General features: G+C 39.8%; 3 protein-coding genes across 3 annotated transcripts; all 3 read left to right on the forward strand.

Moving 5' to 3' along the window:
• Positions 1 to 165: 165 nt before the first annotated feature.
• LOC119490851 (extracellular calcium-sensing receptor-like) lies at positions 166 to 4,951 on the forward strand. Its single transcript, XM_037774362.1, has 6 exons — positions 166 to 411; positions 504 to 792; positions 1,039 to 1,842; positions 1,930 to 2,157; positions 2,367 to 2,490; positions 4,044 to 4,951. Exons 1-6 carry the CDS (start codon positions 191 to 193, stop codon positions 4,949 to 4,951), a joined length of 2,574 nt encoding a protein of 857 aa, XP_037630290.1. The 5' UTR covers positions 166 to 190.
• A 1,650-nt stretch (positions 4,952 to 6,601) lies between these two features.
• LOC119491756 (extracellular calcium-sensing receptor-like) lies at positions 6,602 to 11,436 on the forward strand. The gene is made up of 6 exons (XM_037775965.1): positions 6,602 to 6,768; positions 6,861 to 7,149; positions 7,403 to 8,206; positions 8,294 to 8,521; positions 8,724 to 8,847; positions 10,223 to 11,436. Exons 1-6 carry the CDS (start codon positions 6,617 to 6,619, stop codon positions 11,143 to 11,145), a joined length of 2,520 nt encoding a protein of 839 aa, XP_037631893.1. The 5' UTR covers positions 6,602 to 6,616; the 3' UTR covers positions 11,146 to 11,436.
• A 1,156-nt stretch (positions 11,437 to 12,592) lies between these two features.
• LOC119491601 (extracellular calcium-sensing receptor-like) lies at positions 12,593 to 15,777 on the forward strand. The gene is made up of 6 exons (XM_037775746.1): positions 12,593 to 12,801; positions 12,928 to 13,213; positions 13,361 to 14,176; positions 14,263 to 14,493; positions 14,608 to 14,731; positions 14,864 to 15,777. Exons 1-6 carry the CDS (start codon positions 12,593 to 12,595, stop codon positions 15,775 to 15,777), a joined length of 2,580 nt encoding a protein of 859 aa, XP_037631674.1.
• The last annotated feature ends 5,738 nt before the right edge of the window (positions 15,778 to 21,515 follow it).

Here is a 21,515-nt window from a genome sequence, read left to right on the forward strand (position 1 = left end):
CAAAATGGTCTTAGAAACAGAATCATCTGAAAGAACAACAAAGCAATATGACATCATTATACAGTGATTCGATAAGAGGACCATCTGCAGAAGTATAAAGCTCTGCCCATGACAGGAGGCGCACCTGTTGGTCAGCGGTAGAAGAACTCATCACAGCGTATACAGGTTAGTGTGTGCCTGTTTGTACCAGATGTGTGACTGTGCCTATGTCATGTTACTGTTTGTGCTTTTTGTGGGAGCCTTTGGAGCAGAGGAAGACACGGCGCTCTGTGAGATGCTGGGAAGCCCAGAGTTTCCTCTGTTATCTAAGGAAGGAGATATCACTATTGGAGGAGTTTTCACCATCCACGATTCAATACTGCAGCCTCCGCCCTCCTTCACAAATGCTCCAGAACCTCTAATATGCTCCGGGTACTGTTTGTTGTCTCCTTCTCATTTGTTTTCTTACTTCACAGAAGAAAAGTCGAAAAGATGTTAGTTAAAACTGTTCTCACTCTTTTCAGGATAAGTATGGAATCATTTCAAGATGCCCAAACAATGATTTTTGCCATCCAGGAGATCAATAATAGCAGCTCTCTGCTGCCTAATATCTCAATTGGTTATAAGGTATTTGACAAATGTGGTTCAACACAGTCTTCAACGAGTGTGGTGATGGGTCTAATAAATGGGCAGGAAAGGACTTTAGGTCAAAGCTGCTCCGGCCAGTCATCTGTTCATACCATAATCGGACCCTCTGATTCCTCCTCAACCATTGCGATGCTACGAATTGCAGGGCTTTTCCAAATACCAATGGTAAATATTTGTCTGTATGTGTTTCTGTTCATTTTTTGACTGATTTCACCATGTTCCTTTTTATAACTTAGCATGAAGGGACCACCAACAAAGACTTAATTCTGGTAGTAGTATGGTTCATTTCAGGGCTATAAGGTCAGGATTAAGGTTGCCAGGGTTTGCACAGATAGAGCAAATTGAGTCAAAAGTCTATACTCTAATGTTATAAATGTGTTTTTTTGTATTCCTCCTTTTCTTTTTCATTAGATCAGTCACTTTGCCACTTGTGCTTGTTTGAGTAACAGAAAGGAGTACCCCTCCTTCTTCAGAACCATCCCTAGTGACTACTATCAGAGCAGAGCCTTGGCAAAACTGGTAAAACACTTTGGATGGACATGGGTTGGGGCAATTAGAAGTGACAATGACTATGGTAACAACGGCATGGAAACATTTATCATTGCTGCAAGGCAGGAGGGGGTCTGCATCGAGTACTCAGAGGCTATCTCAAGCACTGACTCCAGTGGGCATATTGCCAGGGTGGTCAGAGTGATCCAAAGCGGCAGTGCAAAGGTTTTAGTTGCCTTCCTCTCCCAGGGGCCGGAAATGCTGCTAGAGGAAGCTCTGAAGAAGAACTTAACTGGGCTGCAGTGGGTGGGCAGCGAGTCCTGGATTACGGCAAGTTATCTGGCCAACAAGAGGTACTCTGGAATCCTGACAGGGTCTCTGGGCTTCACCATCAGAAAAGCAAAGATCCCGGGCTTGAGAAAGTTTCTTTTGCAGGTTAACCCAAATCAAGACCCTCAAAATAATCTGCTGAGAGAGTTCTGGGAAGCCATATTTGGTTGCAGTTTCCAACCCAGCCCGCATGGTCAGACCCAGTGCTCTGGTTCTGAGAGACTAGAGGACATCAACAATCCTTTCACAGATGTGTCAGAGCTAAGGATTTCCAACAATGTGTATAAGGCTGTGTATTCTGTGGCTCACGCCATACATAACATGTTGAAATGTGGACAAAGTGGTGAAGCGGTGAATCAGTCCTGTATCTGGAAAGATTTTTTAGAGCAAAAGCAGGTTAAAGGTCGCCTTCAAGAATTAAGTAAATCATTTGAACTCATAACCCTGTACTTTAAGTTATTCACCATTGTTCTCCTTTGGTAGGTTGTGAAACACCTCCAAGATGTGAATTTCACCCTTCAGTCAGGAGAAACTGTGGGTTTTGATGAAAACGGAGACCCTGCAGCAACTTATGAGCTGGTGAACTGGCAGAGAAACCAAGCAGGAGATACTGTGTTAGTGGCTGTAGGGAGCTACGATGCCTCACTACCAAATGGAAAGCAGTTTATTATGAACGGAATAAACACAACATGGGCTGCCGGATCCCCAAAGGTATCAAACAAAAATTAAATACTTATATAATAATACTTATATAATTCAATAACAATTGTGAGGGTTGATTTTAAAAGTGATAACTGTTCCCTTAGCCATTTCCATCATTAAAAATTGGTCAATTCCGCATTGTTTTGGAGGTAAATTAAATTTTTGGATTACAGGGGCAACAAACTATTACCAACTGATGAGTTGTGGTGTTGTTACAGAGGCCACAGTCTGTCTGCAGTGAGAGTTGTCTGCCAGGTTTCCGGCAGGCTGTGATTAAAGCCAAACCCATCTGCTGTTTCTCCTGCATCGCCTGTGCAGATGGAGAGATCAGCAACTCCAGCAGTGAGTAGAAACTTTCCTGTCTGTAATTTATCATGTCATATTTGTACAAAATATATTCTATCCAGTATCTCTATCAGTCTCTAAATACAGGTCAACACTGACTGCCCATTTTTTGAACAGCTCCGTTTCGGGAAGTGAATTTCCCGTTCATTCACTCCATTGACATTTCAGAAATTCCTCATATAAAGAGTTTTAAGAATGGAACCAATGCAACCAGCTACGAGATGAATCGCAACCATAAAATATTTGATTCAGAACAAAAATAATATTTGAAAATTGAAAAAAGGCATAGGTACAAGACTGTGTACTAGGGCTGTCATAGTTAACGTGCTAATAATGCTTTCACGCAAATTCATTTCAACGCAACTAATTTCTTTAATGCATTAACACAACTTGCAATTTTCAGGTTGTAGCGGACTCAGTTTTAAAGCTAGAGTGAATATACTGGTATCATATGAAACTAGAAAATTGTAATGCCATCCTAGCTTGTCGTGAAGGAGGCTTATTAATGCTCCAAACTTCCGCAAAATTTTGGCGAGAAAAAACTGTTATGGCCATTTTCAAAGGGGTCCCTTGTCTCTGACCTCAAGATATGTGAATCAAAATGGCTTCTATGGGTACCCAGGAGTCTCTCCTTTATAGAAATGCCCACTTTATGATAATCACATGCAGTTTTGGGCAAGTCATAATCAAGTCAGCACACTGACTCATAGTTAACCTATTTGTTATGTTAAATACAGTACCTGTGAGGGTTTCTGGATTATATTGGTCATTGTTTTGTGTTGTTATTTAATTTCCAATAATAAATATTCACATACATTTACATAAAGTAAGTGTATCTGCCCACTGACCATGTTGATAAGAGTATTAAATACTTGACAAATCTCCCTTTAATGTACATTTTTGAACAAATAAAAATGTGCGATTAATTTGCGATTAATCGCGATTAACTACGGACAATCATGCGATTAATCATGATTAAATGTTTTAATTGATTCACAGCCCTAGTTTGTCATATGGACTTGTGGCTTCTACAGGAGCATATAGCCTACCATCATTCACAATCTCTTATTACACAGCTTGATTCTGATTGGTCAATCATTCTATGGTCTGTTATTTCTTTATAGCAGAGCGTTGCTATGTTTAACAGACCATTGTTATGGACGCAGTTCTGATGTCGGACTCCGGCGGACTGTTTTTGTGTCAGATTATTAATTTCTTAATTAAGTAGCTGTGTAATAAACAGGATAATGTACAGCTAGCAGGTCATTGTTGTGAAATAAACCCCAATGCCAAGCAGGGCGATGCAAGACCCCTCTGCTTCGCCTTGTAGGAGTCATACCGGCTCCCTGTACATTATCCGTTACGTAGCTCATGGTAAGTCTACATTGGATGATTACAACATTGTGGTTAATAATAAAATCCTTGATTCAGAATATGAATGGGATTTTCACTTCTGGAAATCTCATGTTGAGCTCTGTACAGCCATGGCTTATTTTAATATGATCTCTGCTCTCATAGCACATTTCAGCGTTCCATATTTTTCCATTCAGATTCTGCCGAGTGTTTGCGGTGTCCACTGGAGTACTGGTCAAATGAAGATCACAGCCAGTGTGTTCCAAAGGTGATTGAGTTCCTATCTTATGGAGAAACCATGGGCGCCCTCCTCGCTGCTTTCTCATTGTTCGGAGCAAGTTTAACACTGGTGGTGTCATGTGTCTTCTTTCACTTTCGTCACACACCTCTCGTCAAAGCCAGCAACTCTGAGCTGAGCTTTCTGCTGCTCTTCTCCTTGACTCTGTGTTTCCTGTGCTCTCTGACCTTCATCGGTCAGCCCTCTGAGTGGTCCTGCATGCTGCGACACACAGCTTTTGGCATCACCTTTGTCCTTTGCATCTCTTGTGTTCTGGGGAAAACTATAGTGGTGTTAATGGCCTTTAGGTCCACACTTCCAGGTAGTAATATGATGAAATGGTTTGGGCCTGTACAGCAGAGGCTCAGTGTTCTGGCTTTCACTCTCATACAAGTTATCATATGTATCCTCTGGTTAACAATTTCTCCTCCTTTTCCATTTAAGAATTTTAAGCAATTCAAGGACAAAATAATCTTAGAGTGTGCTCTGGGCTCAGATGTAGGCTTTTGGGCTGTACTTGGGTACATAGGACTTCTGGCCATGTTATGTTTCATTCTTGCTTTTCTGGCCCGGAATCTGCCTGATAATTTCAATGAAGCCAAATTCATCACCTTCAGCATGTTGATATTCTCTGCAGTCTGGATCACTTTCATCCCAGCATATGTCAGCTCTCCTGGGAAGTTCAGTGTTGCTGTGGAAATATTTGCTATTCTGGCCTCCAGTTTTGGACTGCTCATTTGTATTTTTATTCCAAAATGTTATATTATTTTACTGAAACCTGAGAAGAATACAAAAACGAATATAATGGGGAAGGGGGCACCAAAATAATTCTACAAAAGGCATTCTAGTACCATAATAATATTTACATAATCATTTGTTAATCAGTCTATGAATTAGTCTATCGTCATTTATTATTGCCATTATTTTATATATATATATATATATATATATATATACTGAATATATATAAATAGTATATTCTTTCGGCCACTATATGTTGCATTCTCCCTCCCCCATCCCGTTGCATTCACTTCGCACTGGTTGCCAGTTTGTTGCACAACATGCATATTGTATGGTTGTGTCTAGAAGGTAACTCACAAATTGCTAAATCTGATCTGAAATCTGCAAAAATTTGCAAAAACTCAAGCAAGACTCACAGCCAGATGACCTTTACTAACCATAAGCATTCAAGATCAGTGCCTAACCTTAACCAACTTGCAAGAGTTTCCCAACGCGTTTGTTACCTTCTAGACATGACCATATTTATGGTTGAGTGGAATGACTCAGACAGACAGACATGTAACGTGATGAATCTTTCGTGGTAGAGAAGTCATTTTGCAACATGTAGCTATCGACATACATCAGGTGTGTCTGTGTGTGTGTGTGTGTGTGTTTGTACAGCTATCTTTGTGGGGACCAATATGAGTTTTAGACCTTCAGAGTGAGGACATTTTTGAAAAATGAGGACATTTTGCCAGGTCCTCACCTTCAAACAGACCATCAAAGACCTGTTTGAGGGTTCAGACTTGGTTTTAAGATTTAGGTTACAGTTAGGTTTAGGTTAGGGTAAGAGTAAAGGTTGGGGTCAGGCATTTACTTGTGATAGTTAAGGTCAGGGTTTAGTGGCTTGGGAATGCATTATGTCCATCAGTGTCCTCAAAAAGATAGAAGTACACAACTTTGTTTGTGTGTGTGTGTGTGTGTGTGTGTGTGTGTGTGTGTCTACGGTGCAGTGCACACACCCCATCCCCCGCTGCCGTAGTTTCTGCTGGAGGATAAGCTGTTCAAAACTCAACAGAAACAAATAAAAGTCACTAAAACCGTCTTGGTTAGTCTTTTCAACAATCACCAACTCTGTTTCAGTCTGCCACCCATCTCTAAATCTGCTCTGCTTACCCGGTGGCATGGATTCAGATGGGCACCGATCTGCATGTGCTGCCGGCATTACGGTGCCGAGGAGCCGGCTGGACAAGTTTCAAATTTTTGTTCACCATATTTGTCTGAATAACAATTATTCTATAGTGATTCTCCAAATACTCTCCTGATTATTGAGTTTGATTCCCAGCTTTTCTTTTTTCTATTTTTCCCTTTTCATTGTTGAAGATTTGTCAAATAAAAAAAATCTTTAGCTTCAAAACAAACTTCTTGATATCCTCAGTTTGCAGCTAAAATATGTTTAAATTCTGTGTTTCCATCATCACTCCCCCCTACATTTTAACTTAGAGTAATAATGACATAATGGTCTTAGAAACAGAATCATCTAAAAGAACAACAAAGCGATATGACATCATTATACAATGATTCGATAAGAGGACCATCTGCAGAAGTATAAAGCTCTGCCCATGACAAGAGGCGCACCTGTTGGTCAGCGGTAGAAGAACTCATCACAGCGTATACAGGTTAGTGTGTGCCTGTTTGTACCAGATGTGTGACTGTGCCTATGTCATGTTACTGTTTGTGCTTTTTGTGGGAGCCTTTGGAGCAGAGGAAGACATGGTGCTCTGTGAGATGCTGGGGAGGCCAGAGTTTCCTCTGTTATCTAAGGAAGGAGATATCACTATTGGAGGAGTTTTCTACATCCACAATTCAATACTGCAGCCTCCGCCCTCCTTCACAAATGCTCCAGAACCTATAGTATGCTCCGGGTACTGTTTGTTGTCTCCTTCTCATTTGTTTTCTTACTTCACAGAAGAAAAGTCGAAAAGATGTTAGTTAAAACTGTTCTCACTCTTTTCAGGATAAGTATGGGATCATTTCAATTCGCCCAAACAATGATTTTTGCCATCCAGGAGATCAATAATAGCAGCTCTCTGCTGCCTAATATCTCAATTGGTTATAAGGTGTTTGACAAATGTGGTTCAACACAGTCTTCAACGAGTGTGATGATGGGTCTAATGAATGGGCAGGAAAGGACTTTGGGTCAAAGCTGCTCTGGCCAGTCATCTGTTCATGCCATCATCGGACCATCTGACTCCTCTTCAACCATTGCAATGCTACGAATTGCAGGGCTTTTCCAAATACCAATGGTAAATATGTGTCATATTTCTATTTATTTTTTGACTGATTTTACCATATTCCTTTTTATAACTTAGCATGAAGGGACCACCAACAAAGACTGAATTCTGGTAGTATTATGGTTCATTTCAGGGCTTTAAGGTCAGGATTAAGGTTGACAGGGTTTGCACAGATGCAGCAGATTAAGTCAAAAGTCTACCTTTTGTCAGTTATTACTTATCCTCCAATGTTATACATTTTTTCCCTCCTTTTCTTTTCTATTAGATCAGTCACTTTGCCACTTGTGCTTGTCTGAGTAACAGAAAGGAGTACCCCTCCTTCTTCAGAACCATCCCTAGTGACTACTATCAGAGCAGAGCCTTGGCAAAACTGGTAAAGCACTTTGGCTGGACATGGGTTGGGGCAGTTAGAAGTGACAATGACTATGGTAACAATGGCATGGAAACATTTATCACAGCTGCAAGGCAGGAGGGGGTCTGTATTGAGTACTCAGAGGCCATCTCAAGCACTGACCCCAGTGGGCATATTGCCAGGGTGGTCAGAGTGATCCAAAGCGGCAGTGCAAAGGTTTTAGTTGCCTTCATCTCCCAGGGGCTGGAAATGCTGCTTAAGGAAGCTCTGAAGCAGAACTTAACTGGGCTGCAGTGGGTGGGCAGCGAGTCCTGGATTACATCAAGCTATCTGGCCACCAAGGGGTACTCTGGAATCCTCACAGGGTCTCTGGGCTTCACCATCAGAAAAGCAAAGATCCCGGGCCTGCGAGAGTTTCTTTTGCAGGTTAACCCAAGTCAAGACCCTCGTAATAATCTGCTGAGAGAGTTCTGGGAAGCCACATTTGGTTGCAGTTTCCAACCCAGTCTGCATGGTCAGGCCCAGTGCTCTGGTTCTGAGAGACTAGAGGACATCAACAATCTTTTCACAGATGTGTCAGAGCTAAGGATTTCCAACAACGTGTATAAGGCTGTGTATGCTGTGGCTCATGCCATGCACAACATGTTGAAATGTGGACAAAGTGGTGAAGCGGTGAATCAGTCCTGTATCTGGAAAGATTTTTTAGAGCCAAAACAGGTTAAAGGTCGCCTTCAAGAATTAAGTAAATAATTTGAACTCATAACCCTGTACTTTAAGTTATTCACCATTTTTCTCTGTTGGTAGATTGTGAAACACCTCCAAGATGTGAATTTTACTCTTCAGTCAGGAGAAACTGTGGGTTTTGATGAAAACGGAGACCCTGCAGCAACTTATGAGCTGGTGAACTGGCAGAGAAACCAAGCAGGAGATATTGTGTTTGTGGCTGTAGGGAGCTACGATGCCTCACTACCGAATGGAAAGCAGTTTATTATGAACGGAATAAACACAACATGGGCTGCCGGATCCCCAAAGGTACCAAACAAACATGAAATACTTATATAATAATACTTATATAATTCAATAACAATTGTGATTTTAAAAGTGATAACTGCTCCCTGAGTCATTTCCTTCATTAAAAATTGATAAATTCCGCATTGTTTTGGAGGTAAATTAAATTTTTGGATTACAGGGGCAACAAACTATGAACAACTGATGAGTTGTGGTGTTATTACAGAGGCCACAGTCTGTCTGCAGTGAGAGTTGTCTGCCAGGTTTCCGGCAGGCTGTGATTAAAGGCAAACCCATCTGCTGTTTCTCCTGCATCGCCTGTGCAGATGGAGAGATCAGCAACTCCAGCAGTGAGTAGAAACTTTCCTGTCTGTAATTTATCATGTGATATTTGTACAAAATATATTCTGTCCAGTATCTCTATCGGTCTCTAAATACAGTTCAACACTGACTGCCCATTTTTTGAACAGCTCCGTTTCGGGAAGTGAATTTCCCGTTCATTCACTCCATTGACATTTCAGAAATTCCTCATATAAAGAGTTTTAAGAATGGAACCAATGCAACCAGCTACGAAATGAATCGCGACCATAAAATATTTGATTCAGAACAAAAATAATATTTGAAAATTGAAAAAAGGCATAGGTACAAGACTGTGTACTAGGGCTGTCATAGTTAACGTGCTAATAATGCTTTCACGCAAATTCATTTCAACGCCACTAATTTCTTTAATGCATTAACACAGCTTGCAATTTTCAGGTTGTAGCGGACTCAGTTTTAAAGCTAGAGTGAAGATACTGGTATCATATGAAACTAGAAAATCATTTTGCCATCCTAGCTTGTCGTGAAGGAGGCTTATTAATGCTCCAAACTTCCGCAAAATTTTGGCGAGAAAATATTGTCTTGGCCATTTTCAAAGGGTTCCCTTGACCTTTGACCTCAAGATATGTGAATCAAAATGGCTTCTATGGTTACCCACGAGTCTCTCCTTTGCAGAAATGCCCATTTTATGATAATAACATGCAGTTTTGGGCAAGTCATAGTCAAGTCAGCGCACTGAGACAAAGTTAAACACTTGACAAATCTCCCTTTAAGGTACATTTATGAACAAATAAAAAATTGGGATTAATCACGATTAAATATTTTAATCAATTCACATCCCTATTTTTACATATGGACTTGTGGCTTCTACAGGAGGATATAGCCTACCATCATTGACAATCTCTTATTACACAGCTTTGTTGAATACTCAATTCTGATTGGTCAATCATGGCTTTCTACGGTCTGTTATTTCTTTATAGCAGAGCGTTGCAATGTTTAACAGACCATTGTTATGGACGCAGTTCTGATGTCGGACTCCAGTGGACTGTTTTTGTTTCAAATTATTGATTTTCTTAATTAAGTAGCTGTGTAATAAACAGGATAATGTACAGCTAGCAGGTCATTGTAGTGAAATTAACCAAAACGCGAAGCAGGGCGATGCAAGACCCCTCTGCTTCGCCCTGTCGGAGTTATACCGGCTCCCTGTACATTATCCGTTACGTAGCTCGTGGTAAGTCTACATTGGATGATTACAACATTGTGGTTAATAATAAAATCCTTGATTCAGAATATGAATGGGATTTTCACTTCTGGAAACCTCATGTTGAGCTCTGTACAGCCATGGCTTATTTTAATATGATCTCTGCTCTCATAGCACATTTCAGCGTTCCATATTTTTCCATTCAGATTCTGCCGAGTGTTTGCGGTGTCCACTGGAGTACTGGTCAAATGAAGATCACAGCCAGTGTGTTCCAAAGGTGATCGAGTTCCTATCTTATGGAGAAACCATGGGCGTCCTCCTCGCTGCTTTCTCGTTGTTCGGAGCAGGTTTAACACTGGTGGTGTCATGTGTATTCTTTCGCTTTCGTCACACACCTCTCGTCAAAGCCAGCAACTCTGAGCTGAGCTTTTTGCTGCTCTTCTCCTTGACTCTGTGTTTCCTGTGCTCTCTGACCTTCATCGGCCGGCCCTCTGAGTGGTCCTGCATGCTGCGACACACAGCTTTTGGCATCACCTTTGCCCTGTGCATGTCTTGTATCTTGGCTAAAACCATGGCGGTGGTGAACGCCTTTAAGGCCAAAAGGCCAGCGAACACAGTTCCTCGATGCTCTGCTCCACTTCAGAGAACAAGCGTTCTTAGCTGTACTTTACTGCAGGTGTTAGTTTGTGTTCTGTGGTTAACTCTTGCCCCGCCATTCCCCTACAAAAATACAGCTCATGCCACTGAAAGGATTATTCTAGAGTGTGATTTAGGTTCACCTATCGGGTTCTGGGCTGTGCTGGGGTATATAGGATTCCTGGCTGTGCTCTGCTTCGTCTTCGCTTTTCTGGCTCGAAAGCTGCCTGATAATTTCAATGAGGCTAAATTCATCACCTTCAGCATGCTGATATTCTGTGCTGTCTGGATCACATTTATCCCAGCGTATGTCAGCTCTCCTGGGAAGTTCACTGTGGCTGTGGAGATATTTGCTATTCTTGCCTCTAGCTTTGGGTTGCTCTTCTGTATATTTGCTCCAAAATGTTATATTTTACTGTTAAAACCGGAGAGAAACACTAAAAAACAAATGATGGGGAGAATCAGATTCACTTTTAGTGAGTATGCAGAATAGTAACACTAAAATGTATGAATGCTGTTTTAAGCTTAATTTATTAAAGACTATAGATCATGACCTTGCAGGCCATGAGCAGAGCACTTAGACTGGCCATATTTGCAGTTTTATTTTTTTAAATGCGATAAACAATTTCAGTGCATTTCCGTTCCTGAAGCTGAATTCTAAATTGAAAAATCTCAGCCATACTGAACTAAATACCTGAATAAATGCATACATTTATAATACGGGAAAGGGAAACACAGCAGCATGCATTAAAGCGGCAGAAGGCATAATATTTTTGGCATCATTGGGCAAAAATTCCATAATAATCTTTCAGCATTTTGTAATTCAAGTGTTTTGAGAGAAAAATAGACTTCTGCACCTCCTCATGGCTCTGTTTTCAGGTGACGATCCCGTGACAGGAGACTTTGGCAAAGAGAGAGCGTTCCTATTGGCTGTTCATTCAATGGAGGCAGCTGTCAATCACTCGCAAACTCCGATCAAACAGTCGATCTAGGCAGCGCTGATCAAATATAGCTGTAAAATGTTTAGCTGTAAAATGAGAAAGTTTGCTCCGGCTAGTGGGCGGTGCTTGTTATTTCCTCAACTGATCTTAACATGGCTGCCGGGTCACAAACTCTCTAATTTTACAGCTAAACAGTACACTACAAGATGTTTCTGAAAACATGAGGCAAGAAATAGGCATTACAGTAACAGAATATTGATTCATATTTTAATCAGCGCTGCCTAGTTTGACAGTTCGATCAGATTTTGCGAGTGATTGGCAGCTGCTCAGAGACGGCAAGTCTCCAGCTCGGCTCTGATTGGTCGTTTTCCTCCGGTCTGTGAAATCTTGCAGATGCCATTAGGAGCAGCGGAGGACACAGAGGCCCATGATTTATTTCAGATTACCTGACTCATGAACTAGTGTCAGGATATATTGACCGTTTTATAAAAATAATTTGTTTTAATATTTGCTCCAATTCTACCCACTCCAGCTTTAAAATGCACCGTTTCAGATTTGGTTTAACTTTGGCCATTTTACGCAGAATGATTTCTCAATGACAAATTGTATGTGTTGAATAGAGTTCAGCTCTTTAAAACCTAAAGTGTTATATTAATTAACACCTAGCTCAAAATAAAAAATAAAAAAAGGAAATATAATATCCAATACACAACAACAGCTCAGATATCCCCATGGACGCAGGTTTCTAAAAATTATTATTGCAAGGAATTAGTTATGCCAAAAACAAAGATGACATACATGTAGTAGGCCCTCTAATAGGCCCATTTACCTCTCCGTCACACCACAAGCGCTGCCATTGGTGGACAGAAACACAGTATTCACATAGGTTGCCCCTAGGTTCCTGTGGCTCTGTGATAGCTAGAAGAAAAAAGCCTATAAAATGGTCAGAGTTGAGGGGTTTTATCTTTGGGCCTTGGGTAGTAAATATTGAGGTGAGCTATGATGCTGCTGATAGCAGATCTGCTGCTTCTTTCTCTTCTGGCTGTCAGAGGAGGGAAGCCCATGTGTCAAACATATGGCACAAAAGAACGGTCTCAGTTTTCTAAGGAGGGAGACATCAACATTGGAGGCATTTTCTCCTTCCATCAGAACCCAGTCAGTGTCAATCCAGCTCACCAAGTCAACCCGGGAACAATCCAGTGTGAAGGGTAAGAGAGGGATGAAAAAATGAAAATCTTTTGACAATATGTATTGTTTAGTCATGTTTTACCGTACGTATAAATCCTGTATTTTTCACAAATTGTACAATTTGATCCCTCTCTTTTATTTGTAAGACTGGACCCAGGAGAGCTTCAGTACGCGTACACTATGATATTTGCCATAGAGGAGATCAACAACAGCTCAGAGATGCTGCCGGGAGTGACGCTGGGTTACAGGATCTTCGACTCCTGCCCCAGCATCCCTCTGTCCATCAGGGCGTCGCTAAACCTGATGAATAGGTATGACAGTGGGGAAGGCAGATGTAGCAAACTCACAAATGTGCACGCTGTCATAGGGGAAACCACATCTACCTCTACAATAGGTATTGCACGCACCATGGGACCCTTCCATATACCTGTGGTGAGTGTCGGGGGGCATGCACGCTCTCAGCACACAAACTGTCAAGTGAATTTGTGTTGTTGAATGAGTGAAAATGTTTTATTACATGTGTGGGCATTGAAGGCATCTACGAAAAATAGCAATTTCTCTGTTTTACTTGTATTTCAGATCAGTCATTCAGCCACTTGTGCATGTCTTAGCAACAGAAGAGACTATCCATCTTTCTTCAGAACCATACCTAGTGACATTTACCAGAGCAAAGCCCTAGCAAAGCTTGTGAAACACTTTGGCTGGACCTGGGTAGGCGCTATTAGAACTAATAGTGACTATGGGAACGGCGGCATGGCCACTTTCCTGGAAGCAGCAGAAAGGGAAGGCGTGTGTGTCGAGTACTCGGTGGCTATTTACAGAACTGATCCCAGGAAGTGGTTCCTAGAGGTGGTGGACATTATAAAGAAATCCACCTCTAAGGTGATAGTGGCGTTTGCTGACGGCACAGACCTCGACATACTTATTAAGGAGCTTCACGCTCAGAATGTGACAGGCCTGCAGTGGGTGGGCAGCGAGGGCTGGATCACCTATCGCTACATTGCCTCTCCGGTGAACTACGCCGTGGTGCAGGGGGCGGTGGGCTTTGCGGCGCTAAATGCTCACATCCCCGGGCTGCAGGAGTTCCTGGCTAACAGCCGGCCCTCCACCACGCCGGGGGACCAGGGACTGGTGGAGTTGTGGGAGACGGTGTTCGGCTGCACCCTGACTCCCCAAGCAGAGGGTTCAGTCGCAGCCCCGTGCACTGGGAAAGAGTCTTTGTGGGACACGAACACACGCTTCACAGATGTTTCAGATGCCAGTTTGCTGAATAATGTTTACAAGGCCACGTATGCTGTCGCTCAAGCGTTGCACATGTTGTTTACCTGCAAAGATGGAAAGGGGCCTTTTGAGAACAATACTTGTGCTGATAGGGAAAATGTTCAACCATGGCAGGTAAACATGAAAACAAAATTCTGAGCCTAAATCAAAACTACTGTAGGATTATGTAGTTAAATAACAGCATCTCTGTTTCCCTGCAGGTGCTGCACTACCTAACGCAGGTCAATTTCACCACTAAGATTGGTGAAAATGTGTTCTTTGATGAGTTCGGCGACCCTGTGGCACGTTACGCACTGGTAAACTGGCAGATGGATGAGACGGATTACATAGTCTTTGAAACCATTGGTTTCTACGATGCCTCCCAGCCTGAGGGTCAGCAGTTTGAGATGAAACTAGATGTGAGAGCTATCTGGGCAGGCGAGAATCTGGAAGTAAGTAACTCTAGACAGCCATGAGCTTTTTTAACGTAACATTCTTCCTTTTATCATGAGCGATAAACAATTCTTTGACAAAACACATTTTTTAATGCTGTCACTGTGATGCAGGTACCGAGGTCTGTTTGCAGTGAGAGCTGCTTGCCAGGGACCCGCCGGGCTTTCGTCAAGGGCAAGCCTATCTGCTGTTTCGATTGCATCGCCTGTGCTGATGGGGAGTTCAGCAACAGCACAAGTGAGACAGCGGGATTCCTAGCCTTTACTCTAGCGCTCGTAGGCTTTCTGTTGGGTAAAATCACCGCCAACACTTTACTGGTCTACCTGAAGATGTGCGCGCTGTACAGCCTAAACATATTTATGCTTTCAGATGCAGTGAAATGTGACAAATGCCTCCCCGAGTACAAGTCCAACGAAGAGAGGAATCACTGTGACTTGAAAGCTATTGAGTTCCTCACCTTCAGGGAACTGATGGGTATACTGTTGGTCACCTTTTCTGTCTTCGGCGCCTGCCTGGCGATGACTATAGCCCTGATATTTTTCCACTACAGGCACACTCCTATCGTAAGGGCCAACAATTCTGAGCTGAGCTTCCTGCTGCTCTTCTCCTTGACTCTATGTTTCCTGTGTTCTCTGACCTTCATCGGCCGGCCCTCTGAGTGGTCCTGCATGCTGCGACACACAGCGTTCGGCATTACCTTTGTCCTCTGCATCTCTTGTGTTCTAGGGAAAACTATAGTGGTGTTAATGGCCTTTAAAGCGACATTTCCAGGTAGTAATATGATGAAATGGTTTGGGCCTGCACAGCAGAGGCTCAGCGTCCTGGGTTTCACTCTCATACAGGTTTTAATTTGCATACTTTGGCTGACAATCAACCCTCCTTTTCCATTCAAAAATATGAACCACTATAACGAGAAGATTATACTAGAGTGTGCCCTGGGATCACCTGTAGGGTTCTGGGCTGTGTTAGGATACATAGGGCTCCTAGCTGTGTTGTGTTTTGTAATCGCTTTTTTGGCTCGAAAGCTGCCTGATAATTTCAATGAAGCTAAATTCATCACTTTCAGCATGCTGATATTCTGTGCAGTCTGGATCACATTTATCCCAGCTTATGCCAGCTCTCCTGGGAAGTTCACTGTGGCTGTGGAGATATTTGCTATTTTAGCCTCCAGTTATGGAATGCTGTTTTGTATTTTTTTGCCCAAGTGCTACATCATTTTATTAAAGCCTGAGAACAATACAAAGAAACATCTGTTGGGTAAAGTGACCCCAAGAGCCCTTTGATTTATTTGTTAAATCGCAGCACTATATTTGTTTGTATTTTTTTTTCTATGTCTGTAATTAGTTTATACATACATACTTAAAATATAGTAATTTCTGAGGAAATTCCAATTTTCAAGTCATACTGTAAGTACACAAAATAATTTAAAAAAAGGGTTGATTCACTAGCTTAAATGAAAAACAAGTTTTAGCTCTGCACTAAAATGTCCTTATGATGTCTGTATATCAACAACTCAGCTGACTTGAAAATAAATGTTGTTGTATTTAACTTATCACTGTAGATGTGTCCTTAAATCAAGAATGAACTTCAATGTTCAACTTGAACATAACAAAAATTATTTTATTTTATTTTATTTTATTTTATTTTATTTTATTTTATTTTATTTTATTTTATTTTATTTTATTTTAATTTTGTTTTATTTAATTAAACACACACATTGATTTGTTGAAATCTAATTGTTTTACTGTATGTATATCATTCATATATAAAACTTTTAATGTTGTGTTAATATTGATATAAATATTATTGTATACTTGTGTATTTTGATATTTTGGCAATATTGTTTTTTTAAACTTTCATGCCAATAAAAGCACTTTCAATTGAATTGAATTGAATTGAAAAACACATGTTTGCATTTAAACAATATGTATAAAGAAAACAGAAATAAAATTTAAATATTGCATGAAATGTGCAGTCTTTTTTGTGTTGTTATTCACAGCCATGAAAAAATATTCACCATAGTAGTTCACATCACAGTACAAAACTGCACATCCACAGTAAACTCTATTACACACAATTGCTGTGCAGTACACATTACAGAGACGTAATCATTTCAAAATGAATCATTGAGTCAGTGTATGAATCAACGTATCAGGAAGTCGTTCATTCTTAATTAAACATAATTAAAACACTTGGTGCCTAGTCTGTCACTCTCATTTATCTAGAACCTTAAACTGTATGTAAAATAAAGACAGCTTGTAATATTTTAACACAAGAGAGAGACTCATTCAGAAACTCTCAGTGAGCTAAACAAGTTTCTATATTCTGTTGACTCGTGCACAGCAGTCTTGCAGATACCAGTGCTAGTTAGAATCAGGCCAGTTGGGCCTCTGCGTATCAGTTATAGTATAAACTGTTTGTGTACGTACACACAGACTTGCATATCTCAAATTATAAATGAACTATCATTCAAACCTCCCTGCTATGAATATTCTCCACCAGAGAGTGTTTATAGAACTGTTCCATCTTACTTATGAACACTTTGATTCAGGCAATACGATGGTAAATAAATAATACATTTTTGTGGATTTTAATAGTGTCTACAACACCAGGCAACCACATCTGATGGTTGGAAAGCCTCTTGACCTTAGGTAAAAACATATTTAAACCACAGAGCCTAAGAAATCCAACTGAATACTCATCTGTCTACTGTAACCACACTGAAGCCTAACAACAGGGTGTAATGTAAGTTATCTTTAACCTGTATACAAATAACTAAAGGTTGATTAGTTAGGCCAGTCACACATTAAATATAGTATAGTGAGAAGTCTCTTTGAGGAGGAAAAAAGTATAAATTTCACGTCCATAATGTTAAAATGTGAATGTAAAAAACGGAAACTATTTGTACAGCACAACTGAATATTCTTATCGGTAACACTTAATTTTACAGATCCGCAAATGTAATGGTAATTAGGTGATAATTAGCAAGTAACCTATTTGAAATTTACCCCAATATTTACCTCAAAATCTATCGAAAATTACTTTATTATAAACAATATTTAATAAGCATATCTGCTATTTCCAAATAGCTTGTTATTTATTTAATACATTTCCAGAAAAAGAATACAAAGTTAATTGATATGCCTTATGTCCATGTCTGCTGATAAATAAATAAATATTTGCAAATAACTTATTTGAAATTTCTTAAAAAACTCCCTGAATCATTACATTAGCTACCAGGTTACATGTGTGTAGACAATAAGTCGCACAATGGTGAGATGTGTGCCTGATCAGAAGTGTCTTCTATTAATTTTGGTTTTCCACCTCCGATGAAAAGCAGCACACAGCCGCTTCTCAAGCCTATAGGGCCCTGTTTTAACGATTATATGCTAATTTAGCATATTATTATTAGATAATGTTTATAATAAATATCAAGGTAAATATGGGGGTAATTTGGCAGTAATTCCAAAGAAATTTCAAATAGGTTACTTGCTAATTATCACCTAATTACCATGAAATTTGTGGCCATATAAAATGAAGTGTTACCAAAAGAAGCATGAAGGCACTTTATTAATCCCCTGAGGGGAAACTACATTTTTTCACTCTGTTATTTTTTACACACAGTACACAGGCCTGAAATACACACGTGCACAAACAGGACCTATAGACATGTATTAATGGAGAGATGTCAGAGCTTGGTGCCTTGCTCAAGGGCAAAAGGCAAACTGGCATCTCTCCAGCTACCAGTTCACGCTCAATACTTGGTCCATGCGGGGACTTGAACCGGCGACCCTCCCCAAGCCAAGTCCCTGTGGACTGAGCTACTGCCGCCCCAAAAGTTATTTAAAAAAAAAAAGGATAATTCAAGAGCCAGGCCTACAGTATTTTCTCACTTCCTGTCAGTGGTGTCTGAGCATGCAGATAGTTTTGGTCTCATGTGACATTTCGCTCTCTGAAACTGCAATGAATGCATTGAGAGTGACTGAGATTGTGTTTGTGCTACAGCACTGAAAATTGATGTGCAAAAGATGCAACATCATTATACCTTTTCACAAACAATTTATATAATGCTTAGCTATTGAGACATAGAATACAACAAATGAGAACAAAATAATGAATAATACCCCTTTATACTGTATGTTTAAGATCCAAATCATTCATGATGACACTATTTAGTTGTCATATAGGATATCCAATTATTACTTGGTAATCATGCTGTCTGCATAGAAAAGATGCAACAAAGAGACAAAACAAGACAAATGTACTGAACAAGTCAAACCTTCTTTAATCTTTTTTCAGATTGTATCACCTGTGTGTGATGCCTGAGTACTGGGTTCTATAGTGCTGTTAATGGCCTTTAGGGCCTCAATTCCTGTTTGTAAAGTGATTAACGTGTTTGAGCCTCTACAGCAGAAATTCAGTGTCCTGGGTTTCACTCTCATACAAGTTATCATATGTATCCTCTAGTTAATTTCTCCTCCTTTTCCATCCATGAATCACTTTTGTCCCAGTGTATGTCTCCTAAGTTCAGTGTTGCAAAGAATATAATGGGGAAGGGGGCACTGCTGTCAGGATATAATTAACCGTTTTATGAAAATAACTTTTTGAATTATATTTGCTCCATTTCTACCTACAGCAGCATTAAAGAAGTAGTTCAATTTGAATACATTATCACAATTACAATATATTAAATGTCCAACAGGTGTCACTGAAGAACAGCCGAGATTTAACATGCAAAATGTAACAGCAGTGTGGTAGGGATCAATTGTTGTAAGTGTAAGCATGCTAACATAATGATAAAATAATAAAAGCTCAAAAGTACATCTAAGTCTAATGACGTACTCCTGCGGCTCATTGAAATACAGCTTAAACTACTGTAATTTTTAGGATAATTGACATTTGAAATAATGCAATCACAAAGACAAACAGTGATCAGACATCTTAATACTAATGTGGGCTGTTTTTGATTATTTGACCAAATAGACATGTCTAGATTTAACTGTTTATATAATATAATCCATCCATAATTTGTTTTAAATGATTTTGGCACATTTAAATTTAATTTTCTTTACCATGCATGTTACATCATTTTTAGGGAACTCTGCATTCAGATAAGGGAATTAAAGTTACACTTTTGACAACTGATCAAAATAAACAAATTAACACACCTGATTTAGCAAGGCATTGGGCCATGTGATATTTAATTTGGTGTTATTGTTATTTTTCAGTCAAAGGGATGTTTAATAGACAGCTGATATGCCTCTTATGCCCTCTTTAATTAAAAAAGAAATTGTTGTTTGTGTGTTTGTAGAGATGCCTGTTAGTTTATGAAACACTTTGGACCTCTCCAGAGGTTATGTCCTTTGGGGGCTGATTGGAGCATGTGGTGAAGTGCATGTGCCTCAGGCCTGACCATGACTTGCACCTCAGGCTCTTCCCGCTCACAAGCGCTCTAACGAACTAACAAACTCCCTCTGGAGTTCACAGTGTCTCCAGCCTACATCCACACACCGCACCTATCCTCTCAGCTTACACTGGAAACTCCCCGTCATGGCTGTTTCATCATGATCCCCTTACCCCAATGAGACCCGCGGGATTGCTGGCGATCCCGGCTGAGATTAGAGGCTGTAGCGGGCTCGGTTTCATCATATGAAACTAAAAGGCATCTATTGGAACCAACCATAGCATGCTAGGGTCCCCTTGACCTCTGACCTCAGGTTATGTGAATGAAAATGGGTTCTATGGGTAACCACGAGTCTCCCCTTTACAGACATAAATTGGGTATCACTGTTAAGCTGATACTCTTGTGGATCCAATGAGCCCAACTGTATTCATGTTTGATGATGTTAGTATCTATAGTGGCCATTTCATTGTAGTGAGACCATTTTTGAAACTTGACCTCACTGTATGAAATGACCTCTTGTGACCTCTAGGATAATCACAGCCTCATGAAACTTTACAACCACAAACTACAGACCTAGAATATTCAGAGGATGGATGGGGAGTTTCTGAGCAGTTTCCAGAACAGAAGTGCTCGCCATCCAATCACCGAAATATGCAATTCTTAAAGAAATCTCCAAATATCAAAAGTTTGATACCAAATCACAGCATGGCTTTTTCTATGGTGTTCCTCAAGGTCTAAGTGTCTTAATGTGGTATTGTAGAGGGATTATTGATCATTTTTATCAATTCTCGAATGGTACAAATGGTTAAATTTAGCACCAAAGCTGTATAACAAATGGTATCAAACCAAAAAAATTGCTGTTCAACTTATGAGACATAAGTGAGCATGGCGATGGCCATCATATACTTCCATCATAATGTTCTAAACCCTTGTACACTTTCACAATTCATCTTAATTCATTCATTCCTATATTCTGTCATTTATATATGAATAAATCTAATGGTCAACCTTGTGAAAACATTTTTGTCACCACAATGTCATAATACAAGTATGCACACACCATCACACATTAGTCTTTGCTTTGTAAACTATGAAGCATAGCCATAACATGGACAATGTTGCCATCTCCTGGAAATATTGTGCAACTGCAATAATGTTTGAAATGATGCTGCTATTGATGATGATGATGTTTATTACTAATAGTAGTGTTATATTTTCTTTATATTAATAATAATAATAAAATAATAATAATTGTTATTATTATTATTATTATTATTATTATTATTATTATTATTATTATTATTATCAAGAAGAAGAAAGTGTTTACAAAGTGCTCTTTTCAATACAATGAAAGCACAATACTCAAAAGTATAAAGTAAGGTAATAAAACAAACACACATTAAGAGACAAATATAAATGTAAATACAAATTAATACATAAATGCAAAATAAGAGATACAAGTATAAAGGTTGAAATGGACCAACATATAAGATAAGATATAAGAAACATCAAGAAATGTAAAATGATAAAAAGAAAAATATAAATCAAAATATAAAAAGATACGATTTTGGTAGACCAGAAAGAAAGCTTTTCCGTCAAAACACTTCAAATCAGCCA

This window comes from Sebastes umbrosus, chromosome 7, assembly GCF_015220745.1.
Source record: "Sebastes umbrosus isolate fSebUmb1 chromosome 7, fSebUmb1.pri, whole genome shotgun sequence".
NCBI lineage: Eukaryota > Metazoa > Chordata > Actinopteri > Perciformes > Sebastidae > Sebastes > Sebastes umbrosus.